We start from the raw sequence: 12,686 nt of genomic DNA on the forward strand, positions 1-12,686 counted from the left end.
TTTGATGCTAATGTAAAAACATAATGACTTCCTGTTCATATAATTTGTAATGTAATTATCTTTAAAATTACTTGTACAACCAAGCTGATTATACTTAAAAATGTAAGGTTGCAAATAAAGTGAAGGTTTTATGGTGAAATAGGTGGAATTTTTTTTTTTTTTTTTTTTTTTACAGCTTAAAGTGTTGCTGCTTAAGATTTACTTTAGTTTTGGAAAGACATTTGAGTGTTGTCTAAAAATTATCTTAAAGTGTCATTTATCTCAACAACTGATGTTTTAAATTTCACAAGAATTTGGTTTAACATAATATTAAACTTCCTGTGCAAGGGCATCTCAGGCATGCTGAAACCGACTCATGATCTAAAGCCATGCAAATTGTGATAGAATTTAAAACTTTTGTTGATGGCTTCCATGACACCCTTTCAGTGTGTTCTCGATTTGCATTCTCTTAGTCTTTAGGGAATCGAATTACAAAGACAATACACAAGCAGTCTTCAGGTGGCACAGTACCGCCCAAATGTTTTATTCTTACCCCAGAGCACTTAAACCAAGAAAACAAAAGCTGTCAGCACTGTGGTTAGCAGTGGAACATTTAAACCTTTTTCTCACTATAGTAACTGATGCTAACTAACTGGTTATCTTATTTGCTTACAACAACCAACTCAGTGAAATAGACAAACAACTAAAAAGTCAATATTAAGTCTTTAAAAGATACCACCTTAACCTTTATGGTCCGTCACATGCACTTAAAGGTCCGCCGACATGAGTCATGTGGATGATTTGTTCATATTCATACACTGAACACAGACAAAAACAAACAAACAAAAAAAACAGACTGACATCATCAAATAACCAATATCAGGAAAATATAAGTAAAAAAATAATAATGTAAAAAGCACACAAACTATATATCAAATACAGCTTTCAGAAACAATTTATTGTTACAGTGAAAATACTGTTTGTGAAAACTATCTGTGATGTTTCAAGATTATGTAGGGATTCCTTTAATACTCCTCTCCTTCTTCCTCTCCCTCTTCTCCGACGCTGTCTGTTCCCACCTCTTCGTAATCCTTCTCCAGGGCAGCCATGTCTTCTCTGGCCTCTGAGAACTCACCCTCCTCCATACCTTCACCCACATACCAATGAACAAAAGCTCTCTTGGCGTACATCAGATCAAACTTGTGATCCAGACGAGCCCAGGCTTCAGCGATGGCTGTGGTGTTGCTCAGCATACATACAGCTCGCTGCACCTTAGCCAGGTCTCCTCCAGGAACCACGGTCGGTGGCTGGTAGTTGATGCCAACCTTGAAACCAGTGGGACACCAGTCCACAAACTGGATGCTGCGCTTGGTCTTGATGGTGGCGATGGCAGAGTTGACGTCTTTGGGAACAACATCTCCACGGTACAGCAGACAACAAGCCATGTACTTGCCGTGACGAGGGTCACATTTCACCATCTGATTGGCTGGCTCGAAGCAAGCGTTGGTGATTTCTGCAACAGACAGCTGCTCATGGTAGGCCTTCTCTGCGGAGATCACTGGGGCGTAGGTGGCCAGAGGGAAGTGGATACGTGGATAGGGGACCAAGTTGGTTTGGAACTCGGTCAGATCTACATTCAGGGCTCCATCGAAACGCAGGGATGCTGTGATGGAGGAAACAATCTGCCCGATCAGCCTGTTGAGGTTTGTGTAGGTGGGACGCTCGATGTCGAGGTTTCTACGGCAGATATCGTAGATGGCCTCGTTGTCTACCATGAAGGCACAGTCGGAGTGCTCGAGGGTGGTGTGGGTGGTAAGAATTGAGTTGTAGGGCTCCACCACTGCAGTGGACACTTGAGGAGCTGGATAAATGGCAAATTCCAGTTTTGACTTCTTTCCGTAGTCAACAGAGAGCCGTTCCATTAGGAGAGAGGTGAACCCAGAGCCGGTGCCACCACCAAAACTGTGAAAGATCAGGAAGCCCTGGAGCCCAGTGCACTGATCGGCCTGCAGGATTACATGAGTTATTTCTACAATCACTGGCCAGGATTTGTCTGTTGTTCTACTGTTGGCCCTAATGCAACACTAAAGATAAAGCCAACTTTTGACCCCAAGATTGTCTTACCAGTTTGCGAGTCCTGTCCAGCACCAGGTCAATGATCTCCTTCCCAATGGTGTAGTGCCCACGAGCGTAATTATTGGCAGCATCTTCTTTACCTGTGATCAGTTGTTCAGGGTGGAACAGCTGGCGGTAGGTACCTGTGCGCACCTCGTCTGGAAAATCAGTCCATGTACTTTATTGTTATGAATTATATTATTGTATTTTAGATAAGTCTTTTGCATCATATATTTTCACCAGTTTAATCTTGATACGATGCACAGCAAGTACAAGATATTAATTCGAGAAAAAACTAAGACACTTTACAGTCTTCTTCACTGTAGAATGGAATTATTCAAAGACAATCAGTTTCATTACCAATGACAGTGGGCTCCAGATCGACAAAGACTGCTCTAGGAACATGTTTTCCAGCTCCAGTCTCACTGAAGAAGGTGTTGAAGGAGTCGTCGCCCCCTCCAATTGTTTTATCACTTGGCATCTGACCATCTGGCTGGATCCCATGCTCCAGGCAATACAGTTCCCAGCATGCATTGCCCATTTGCACACCTGCCTGGCCGACATGAACTGAGATGCACTCACGCTAGAGTACAATGAGAGGCCATTTAAATTTCTCTTGGGAAAAAGTAGCTTTCTCTTTTAATTTTCATAAACTCTAAAACTGACAACCATTATCAAGACAATCAAAATCTATAAAATAAAACTAATTATTGACAAACGTATTCATGAAGACTAAAGGTCTTTGCACAATGAGTCCGAAATTTTCACACGTTGAAAAATAAATACGACCTCACGTTGTCAATCACATTTACACACTGCCTCCGAAACTTTCGTCCGTCATAAAAAATTCAGATCAGGTTAGATTTTCTGCGTTTTCGCATCCGTAGCATGTATTTTAATAGGACAGGATGACGAATGCGAAAACTTCGGACTCAGTGTGCAAAGACCTCAAGACTGTTCGCTAAAAGTCAAGCAACTGTTAAGTATTATAAATAATGCATCAGACAAATAAACAATTTAAAACATCCTACCATTGTATAACTTTCCTCTGGCCGACGTTAAGTGTTCAGTTGAGAAATGTTGTGTATGTTCTCTGTGACGATATCATCACTATTTAAAGAGCAAGCTGGTGCCATGGTAACCGTGGTTTGTTGTTGGCAACTTAAAGGGATAACAATTATGCGAATGTCAATCATAGATGACCGCATTGCTCTGAACAAACGGGGCTCGTCACATCCCAGTGCTGCTTGTTTCCTGCAAAAGACACTCTTAACAGGTCAACACTCGTCCACTCACCCACAGCCATTAATATCTGATCCTGCACTGGTGGATCAAATCTTTAGTGGGTTTGTATCGCCAATGGAAGAACAATCTAATGTGAACTTAATCTTTGTTCCAATATCGATCAAGGATATCGATCATCTGTGTCATTATAGCTGTGGACTATTCTCTTGGAATTAGAGCTGTTTTTAAAGCATTGTGGTTGTATTTGTCATTTTTAAAATATGGCATGTAAACTGGTGTTTGGCACGGGCTTGGAAGTCATGCATCTTGTTGTAGAGAGGTTAATATTATTATATTTATCAGACTTACGGTTTTTATCTCTAAAATTTGTAGATTTTTCTGTTTATTTTTCAATCATTTTGTCTTCTCCATGTGTTTTAGCATTCTTAACAGCCAAATCTCCTTTTCTCCTCATTTCTGTCTCTACATAAGCAGTGCAAACTGACCCTAGCACTCACCTGAAGCACTTATTATGTCATATCTGTCAACTCTAATTAAGTCTGTAAACTATTGTTAACCGGCTAGGTGGCCATGGAGCCCAGGAACAAACATTTCTCATCTGTTCCCATGACAAGAAATGCACATCAAGTCAAATTGGGGAAGCTGGAGCTTTGTTTGAATTGTTAGAAGCTGTTATAACCTGTGTTATATATTCTGAAACGCACAGGCTTACATTTCTCATTGATGGTTATCAAAGTGCTGTCAGTTCCCATTACAAAAGTGTATTTATGAAATGAACAAGAGGACGCTATATATATATATATATATATATATATATATATATATATATATATATAAAGTTCAGTATGATTTTAATTTTAATATGCTTCATGACATGGTGTTTCTTACAGAGGACTGCATGTTAAAGCTACTAAAATGCTGCAGGATTTTCCCTTTCTGATGAAATGTATATATAGTTAATGAGACACGGCTCAGTTTTTCCACAGGCTGGTTTTAAATATCAGAAACTTTTTAATTCAGATATCTGGAGCAACTTTCAACATTCACACGTTTTTGTTAGAAAGAACCGTGAAAAGACTAGACCTCTTGCAGCTTTCTGTTTGTTCAAAAGCCTGATAATTATTTTAATATTCAAAACCTATTCGAAGAGCTTACCAGGTAAGGAAATTACAGTTGAGCTCTGATGTAACCAGGTCAGAGAGAGATATTATATAAACTCTAGATTTACACAGTACAGAGTCGAAAATACATAAGAGTAACAGTTCACAAATTAGCAACTAGTTTACTCTACTTGGAAGATTCTACGCTGTTTTGGCAAAAGCAGAATCCATGTTTATTCAGATGATATCATTAAGCATTAAAACATAGGGCCGATTTAGTTGCAGCACTTTTGCATTTCAACCAATCCATTTTATCCAGGTGCTTATTGTGCTGAAATACTGAATGCAAGTCATTTAACAATGCACTGTCATTTCTTACCTGATGTAATTAACATTTTAAAAAACTGAATTTTAAAAAGAGATGTCAGTGTACATATTTCTCTCGAGCATGGCAGCAGTAATTCATCAAATGACAAGTGTCCACAGTGGTGGAGTAATACTGTATAATCTCAGTAAAACCCTGCTCAATTCATTCAGTGTTTCCACCTTAATGTTGCTCGTCATCACAGTATCAGTGCATCACTGACTACATTTTCCCAAATCAATATGAAAATTAAAATCTGTATTTTTGACATGATTTTCTATTTTATTAAAATTAAAAAAAAAACAGATTTGTCGGATGCTCTCCAGTTCTTTAAAGAATAAATCCTTTGTGCACCCATCTAAAAGAAACAATAAAACATTCATGCAACATGACAAATTATTAAACCTCTAAACATTGCAAAAAGTGTTTCAAGCAAACTGATGTTCATACAGTAGCCTACAACACAGTGGTTTGTCCCTTTGCATAAATTTCACAACCTTTGGTGGCATATACCTGAAGATCTCAATAACAGCACAAAAAAAAAAACCATAAATATGAAGTTTTATCATAAAAGTATTGAGATGAGCCCCTCACATGCAGTGCTAGAAACCCCATCTAGGGAGCATGTTAAAATATTGTTGTAATAAAGGGTTTTACAGGAGAATCTAGAGATAATAAAACCAGCAAAATAATCCTTTGTATTAACTCTGCCCACGAGATATTTTATCTTTAGAACAAATAGTGTATTACTTCTATTGACACTTCATGTGAAGAGCATCTATCACTCGCTGTACTTGTAAACAAGATGCTATTTGTTTCTATTTATACTTGGTGGAAACAGTCTGATTTTAATGTATGTGGAACAAGCACTGAAGAATTGTGAACAGTAAGCATGTTAAGAATTTTGTATTTCATGATGACTTTAAGCAAAAGAGTAAAAGATTTCATGCATGTCATATTCAGGGCAAAAAATCTGATGCTTTGTGTACTAAAGAAACTTAGCCCAGTGACAAACACCAATCAAATCGGCCCCAGTCTTCATCCCTATTAGGAATTTTTTTAATTGTGTCTCATGTACAGATCAAGATTAAGCACTAAAAGGTGAATTGACAAGCTAGTTTGGCTGCAAGGGTGTATGTGGCCCATATTACTTTATGAGGTTTAGTTTAAAGCATGCTGCTGCAAATATTATCTAATGCCTCTTATCATTTATTCTTACTCCAATTCTACAAGTGGCCACAGTATGTAGAATAGAGCTTTTTTTGTGCTTGAGAAGCCCTTATTTTTGAAGATGTTTTATAAAAAATGTTATCACAGTAAAGTGGTGAGAAAACAAAGGAGAAGAACAGGTGATTCTGAGAGGGCTGTTCCGCTCACAGTTTCTGGGTGAAGTTTTCAGGGAAGACTCCTGTAGCTAGGAGGTTTTTATTCTGAAGCCAGTGTGACTCTTTTACACCCATTAACCAGCCATCATCCTGAGTACACAAACAAAAAGACAATGAGTCATTGTCCGGTTGTATGTGTGTGAATATTTGTAGAAACATGGGTGCCATTAGTCACCTGTTCATCTGGGCTGGCAAAGGGAAGCACAAGCACAACGTCACCAGCCTTCAGATCAAGCTCATCGCTGTCTGTTGCTCCGTAGTCATGCACTGCTTTCACCTATTAAAAAAATCACATTAGTAGATTCTATTTATGCACATACCATTATTCAAAAATTTGGGCTTAGCAAGATTTTTTTTTTTTGTTAAAAAAAAGAGAAGAAATTAAGACTTTTATTCATAAAAGATGTCAAAAGTGACAGTAAAGACTTTTACATTGTTACAAAAAATTCAATTTCAATTTCAAATAAATGTTATTCTTTTGAACTTTCTATCAAACGTTTTACATCAAAGAATCCTGAAAAATGTACCTTGGTTTCCAAAAAAAAAATAAAAAAATAAAAAAATACAATTAAGCAAAAGTGTATGTAAACTTGTGAAAGGGGTCATTTTTATATATTCAGCTATAATTTTCTCTTGTGGACTATTATTTAAATGTCTTTAATGTGAAATATCTTATTCAGGTCAGTACCAAATAAAAAATAACATGCATTTTGTATGATCTCTTGTATTTTGGTAAAATAATTAACATTTTGCAGATTCTGCAAGGTGCATGTAAACTTTTGACCGCAACTGTATTACTGATAGGAGTCAATGTTTTTGAAAGAAGTCTCTTATCCTCAACAAGGTTGCATTTATTTGATCAAAATACAGTGATGTTGTATAATTAAGTAAATGCTACCATGTTAAAACTCTGAGATCTTGGGTTCCCTGTGCAACTTACCTTATAGAGAACAGATGGAGGAAGCTCTGCATCTGATGAGCCATTTGTCACAGTTGGTGTTTCATTCTAAATACAAAAAATAAAGAGAAGCAGTTAATTACATCTGAGCAACTCAACATAATAAAACAAACCTGCTATACATAGGGATATTTAACATGACCACTATGGAAACCATCCACACCCACAGAACAACATGATCCACTTCTGAACCATCGTAACTCTATGACATTACTCCACAATACAACCACGATTAATCTCGTTCCTCTTACACTTTGAAGCTCCTCCCACTGAGGCAGCTCTGGCTCCACCTCCCAGGCCTGAGCCCTACCACGGCCCCAGTTTGTATCTGTGTCTTGCTTTTGCCCTACCTGGGACCCTTCCTCGCCCCAGTGCTCCACACCATCACCCTCCCAGTCTGGCTGTGCAGGCGTAGCTTTTTCCTTGCCCCAGCCTGACTGAGCAGACACGCTGTCCAGCCCATCCCAGCGGGGAGCTTCAAACGGCTGAACGGCAGGAGTGATCTCATCCTCCCACTGAGGAGCCTCATATGGCTGCTGGCTGTAAGGCTGAGCAGCAGCTTCTTCATCCTTGTCCCACTGCTGGGAGGGGTCTGCAGCAGGGCTCTGACCAGGCTGGGATGGGGAGGAAGGGTCGCCAGGATTGTTTGTTGGATTTTGGGAGGTTAAATAGATGCCGGGAGAAAAGGGCAGGCAATACGGCAAAAGGCGCAAATAATTAGAAAAAGGGAATAAATGAATGAAAAGATGAAGAGACGTGAATTATTCATTCTAAACTCCAAAAATGGTTATTTTGTATTATTTTTTGTTTTTGTTTTTTAATATTTTGAATTAGCTTTTATTTTTAGACTTTCAGTTTTATATTTAAATTTTAGTTAATTTTTTTTTCTTATGCAGTTTTATACGTTTTTGTTTATTTAAAAAGAAAGTTTTCATTTATTTTTATTTCAGTTTTAGTTTTTATTTTAGTTTCAGTTAGTAATTTTACTGCTTCAACTCAAACTAAACGAAAGTGAGAAATTTTGCCTTGGCAACTAACTGAAATGAATGTAGGTTTTTCATCTAAATACATTTTTTACTTCAGCTTTATTTCTATTAACAAAAATGGTAATAACTTTAGCTTTATTTTTAGTAAGGGTTAGGATAATAACCCTGACAATTACAATACATTATTTATTTTATTTAATTAATTACATTTTACAGTGTAAATCTTGTAAGTCCAAACATATGGCTGAAAAATGAGTGAAATCTGTTATTATATAATTCACCACGTAGCAAGATTTACACACACAAACCCAAATAGAGGTGCATGTGAACCCCTGAGCAAAGTAAACTGTGCATAGTATTTTCTTTTCTTGTCTATATTAAGATATAACTTATTTTTCTTGTTTTTGTAATGGACTTGTGTTTTCAGTTCACAAATCAACTGAGTATGAATTCCAGCATAAATAATTTGGCTGAACATGAGACATACTGTGACTATTAAAACTACTGAATATGGTTTAACTTTAGCTAAATGTCTGTTAGTTTGTGTGTGGTTTTGTTTCTAATTTGTCAATCCAAAGATTGTAGAAGACTTTCATCCAAAAGCCCTGTCAAATGGATCTTTTTGGCTCTTTGAGTGCAACCCACTGCCACGATCCGACCACAAAAATCACTAAGATTATACCAAGATAGATCTTATCCATGATTGCAAGAGTACCAACACAGCACAAGATCTTACCTCCCAAGAATCCCATGAAGCCTACTTCCATGAGGCAGCACAGAATGACAGAGTGAGATAAATGAGGCTCATAATAAGAGTGCAAAGTGTGTCTATCACCATGTCAACAGTAAGAAGAGAGCTCTCATAAAGCCCACTTACAGGAGCTTGTGCTCATAACAGAGTTTTTATTATTACAGCAAACATGAAAAGAAAGCATTTGTTAAAGGTGAAGTGATCTAATAGTGGTTACTGGAACACCATGTAGAGGAGTAAGAAGAAAATTAATATACAGTAATATTCACAATGAATGAGCCCAGACAGAATCTAAAGACTAATTACTGCATTTTTAGTAAAATTAGCCCAAATATTTGTTTATACACTACCATTGAAAAGTATGGGGTTTGTACATTTTTTTTATATGTTTTTGAAAGAAGTCTCTTATGCTCACCAAGGCTGCAGTGAAACTTTAATATTTTTGAATACTATTATTAATTAAAGTGACTGTTTTCTATGTGAATACATTTTAAATGTAGTTTATTCCTGTGATGCAAAGCTGAATTTTCGGCATCATTATTCCAGTCTTCAGTATCACATGATCCTTCAGAAATCATTCTAATATGATGATTTGTTCCTCAAGAAACAGTTGTCCTGCATAATATTTATTTGTGGAAATTGTGACAGTTTCAGGACTCTATAAATAAAAAGTTTAAAAGCATCTTTGCTGAATAAGTATTCATTTGTTCAAATAAATCTTATGACCCCAAATTTTTGAATGATAGTATATGTTTTATTCTTTTAATTTTTGTAAATGTCTGTTTTTTTCTGTTCTGAGTCTGTCCCTGGACCTTTGTTTGGGAGCTAGTAGGAAGCAAGTTAACATGCATCACATGCATGCAGTTAATGCATTACATGCTGAAACAAAGTGGCATTTCAGTTCCCCAAAACTCAAAGGGGAAACATGCAGAAATTTCATTTCACTTCTAAACTCAAGAGGCCGACCTCTTGCATGCATCTTAGATGGCAGCATGTGCTGAATTCAGAACTGCATACTAGCATACTACTCTTACTACTTTTACCATATATTTCTATAGCATAAATAGCAAAGTAGTATGCGGTTTTCGGAATTCAGCAATGGTTTTTCTTGTCTCTGAGCCCTGACCTTTACCCTTTGCCATCCTGGCCCTTCCTGCCCTCTGACACCCAGCTGGTGGGCTGGAGCAGCGCTGATTGCTTGCCAAGCGTGCAGATCTAAATCCAGCAGCCTACACACTACTGGACCATTACACTGCTGAGCACAGTATAAAACACCAGCTTGACTACAGCAATGACAATATTTAGTGGAATCACTGGTTTGCATAAACAGAAGATGGTAATGTTGACAAACTCAAAAGCCAGTGATACAGTGATACTTCAATTGAATAAGCAGAAAGAGAGTTCATAATAGGGTGGCGACAGTCACTTGCAAGGTGGAAATGGAGGATGAACGTGCTAATTAAGAATGAAGATGATGAATAAATGAAATGGAGAAGCCAAGAAGAGATTGGTGTGAGTGCTAAGAGGAGCATGGGAGGCAGTCATTTGACCTCTGACCTGTGGCTGGGTTGAAATGTTAATTTCAGCCACCCCTTCATCCTCAGACAGGTTAATGATGTTATCCTGTTTCATCTCCTGAGATGAAGCCGGCCTGGGCGACTGTGAGACCGGCGGTCTTTCTCTGGACTCAGGGGACTGCCACACCAACACACACATGCAGATACACACAAAGACACACAGCACACTCAGGGTTAATAAAACACCAACTCATAACTGCTCATGATTAGATTTTTGATAACAGTCTGCTTACACACGCTCATGTTTACCTACTTATCTACAAATCACAAACTCTAACTAAAACTACTAAAAATCATTTTCAGTAATAGAAATAAATTTGAAATTAAATAAAATATTAATATTAAATGAAAAATTAAAATTTTTTATAAATGTCTTGGCAACTGAAATAAAATAAGTTGTGTGGTTCTGTGATACTAAAACTGAAATAGAAATAAAATAAATGAAAGCTAAATAGAATTATTTTGAAGGAAAAAAATGACAAAACCACATAAATTCCTAAAAATTAAACTAACATTAAAATGAAAAGTGAAACTGTACAAATAAATTTTAAAATATTAATAAATACTTTAATATAAATAAAGCTAAAATATTAGATGGAAAACGTTTTAGAAATGCTTTGGCAACTGAAATTAAATCGGCTTATGCTGTGGTACTATTAAAAAAGAATAAAAATGACAAAAGCACATAACATAAAATTCCTAAAACCTAAACTAAAATGAAAAGAAAAAAAGGAAATTTAAAAATATTAAATACTAGAATAACACTGAAGTGGTAGTGAGGAAGTGGTAGTGACTGCTGTGAGGTTAGTTATAAAAAGTGGTCTAAACCTACCACTTAAAGAAAACTCTTCAAAAATTTTTATGAGTAAAAAAAATTCAACATTTTCTCCTATGAGGTGAGCCATCACCTATGAGGATGAACAGTACAAAACCCCCCGCTGCAATGTATGCTGTATAAATGCGTTAAAAAAGTATTATTATTATTTTTTTGCTTCTTTAGTTTCATACATACTGTAAGACAAATAAACATATAAACATTACAAAGAGCACATAAAAACATCAGCTTTCTCAAAATACCTTTGCTGGTGATTTAGGGGCATCTGACCCAGACTCTGAGAGGTTGTGGTTGGCTGCTTCTTCACTGCATGAAAAACGCACATTGGTAAATAAATACTCCACTTGGCATTGCACAGTCATGAATGTCCTGACTGAAATTGATCAATAGGTGGCAGCAGAGATCGGAGTTAATACTGCAGGCAGATTGGTTGAAATCACTACCATGCACAATTACTGCATTTCAAAGACATTCCAGACATGCAGTTATATTTTTCATGTCAGCATGTACACGCGGTCCCATGCAAGCAGTAATTTTCCACAGCAATCAAGTGTTAGTGCATCTTTAATAATTCAGCTGTGAATTGCACCAAAAATTCAGAGGGTTTTTTTTTTCAGATGGAGAAAAAACACGTTTCTCAGGTGAAAAGCAAATGATTTCCAGATGTTTCTTTAGAAGAAGGCCTGAGAGATGAAAAAAAGTGTTTTCCCTCCATGTGTAAAATAAAACAACAACAACAACAACAAAAATCTGTGTGCAAATCAGGTAAATTTCTTAAGTCATTAAAAAGATTTACACCAAAACGAGATATTATATGAGACAAGAGAGCGTGGTTTAAATAACCTTGTTGAAGTGCATCTTTAATGCAATAAATGTTGCATGAACACACACATAAAACATGGGAGTTGTTACCTCTTCCCAGCGCTTGCTGTCGTGACACCTTTTCTGTGGGTTATTTGGGGGAGGGTTGGTTTAATTCACAGGAAAACTCACACGTATGTGAGCTAAACTACAGGAAACCAGAATTGTCTATACAGACAGGAAATGTCCCAGGATAAAAGCACTCACTTGGCTAGACGCTGCTCATCCAGTTTGGTCATAATATCACTCAAATTCTGGTTCAGCTGTGTGTGAGAGAGTGCAACATACACTGGTAACCAACAACAATAATCTCATTTATCTCTTGTTAATAAGTCTCTTATTATTGACTCACTTTGCCCATGTCCTTGTGAAATTTTAACTCCAGGCCGGCAACGCTCTGAAATGTGTTAACATACAAGCCAACACGACTGCAGAGAGAGACAAGTCAACATCAGGTCTTTTTAAGAAAGAAATACACCAAAAATGTATATTCTCACTAAAACATACCAAATACGTATATTCTCTTTTTT

At 36.9% G+C, this 12,686-nt stretch overlaps 2 protein-coding genes across 10 annotated transcripts in view; both read right to left on the reverse strand.

Annotated features, from left to right (window-relative positions):
• Positions 1-488: 488 nt before the first annotated feature.
• LOC109052330 (tubulin alpha-1A chain-like) lies at positions 489-3,254 on the reverse strand. The gene is made up of 4 exons (XM_042757702.1): positions 3,126-3,254; positions 2,455-2,677; positions 2,104-2,252; positions 489-1,985 (listed from the first exon to the last, which is right to left on the reverse strand). The coding sequence occupies exons 1-4, from the start codon at positions 3,126-3,128 to the stop codon at positions 1,005-1,007; spliced, it is 1,356 nt and encodes a 451-aa protein (XP_042613636.1). The 5' UTR covers positions 3,129-3,254; the 3' UTR covers positions 489-1,004.
• A 1,073-nt stretch (positions 3,255-4,327) lies between these two features.
• Positions 4,328-12,686, reverse strand: part of LOC109097218 (myc box-dependent-interacting protein 1-like) — a 31,500-nt gene continuing 23,141 nt past the window's right edge. For 4 of the 9 annotated variants that reach the window (XM_042757692.1, XM_042757698.1, XM_042757695.1 and 1 more), the window contains 10 exons: positions 12,509-12,584; positions 12,364-12,419; positions 12,208-12,240; positions 11,538-11,601; positions 10,441-10,578; positions 8,869-8,889; positions 7,398-7,760; positions 7,129-7,194; positions 6,364-6,465; positions 4,328-6,278 (listed from right to left, as the gene is read on the reverse strand). In XM_042757692.1, coding sequence (XP_042613626.1) covers positions 6,177-6,278; positions 6,364-6,465; positions 7,129-7,194; positions 7,398-7,760; positions 8,869-8,889; positions 10,441-10,578; positions 11,538-11,601; positions 12,208-12,240; positions 12,364-12,419; positions 12,509-12,584 — 1,021 coding nt within the window. In that variant the 3' untranslated portion in view covers positions 4,328-6,176. The remainder of the gene's footprint in view (positions 6,279-6,363; positions 6,466-7,128; positions 7,195-7,397; positions 7,761-8,868; positions 8,890-10,440; positions 10,579-11,537; positions 11,602-12,207; positions 12,241-12,363; positions 12,420-12,508; positions 12,585-12,686) is intronic. The other 5 variants (XM_042757693.1, XM_042757694.1, XM_042757699.1 and 2 more) reach the window with 5 other exon arrangements.

This window comes from Cyprinus carpio, chromosome A6 (assembly GCF_018340385.1).
Source record: "Cyprinus carpio isolate SPL01 chromosome A6, ASM1834038v1, whole genome shotgun sequence".
In the NCBI taxonomy this organism is placed as follows: domain Eukaryota; kingdom Metazoa; phylum Chordata; class Actinopteri; order Cypriniformes; family Cyprinidae; genus Cyprinus; species Cyprinus carpio.

Excerpts from the sequence above, each read along its gene's own strand:
- LOC109052330 (XM_042757702.1), bottom strand. Across the intron at positions 2,253-2,454 it reads TCTGGAGCCCACTGTCATTG|ACGAGGTGCGCACAGGTACC; the intron begins GTAATGAAACTG and ends CTGATTTTCCAG. Across the intron at positions 1,986-2,103 it reads TGGACAGGACTCGCAAACTG|GCCGATCAGTGCACTGGGCT; the intron begins GTAAGACAATCT and ends GTAATCCTGCAG.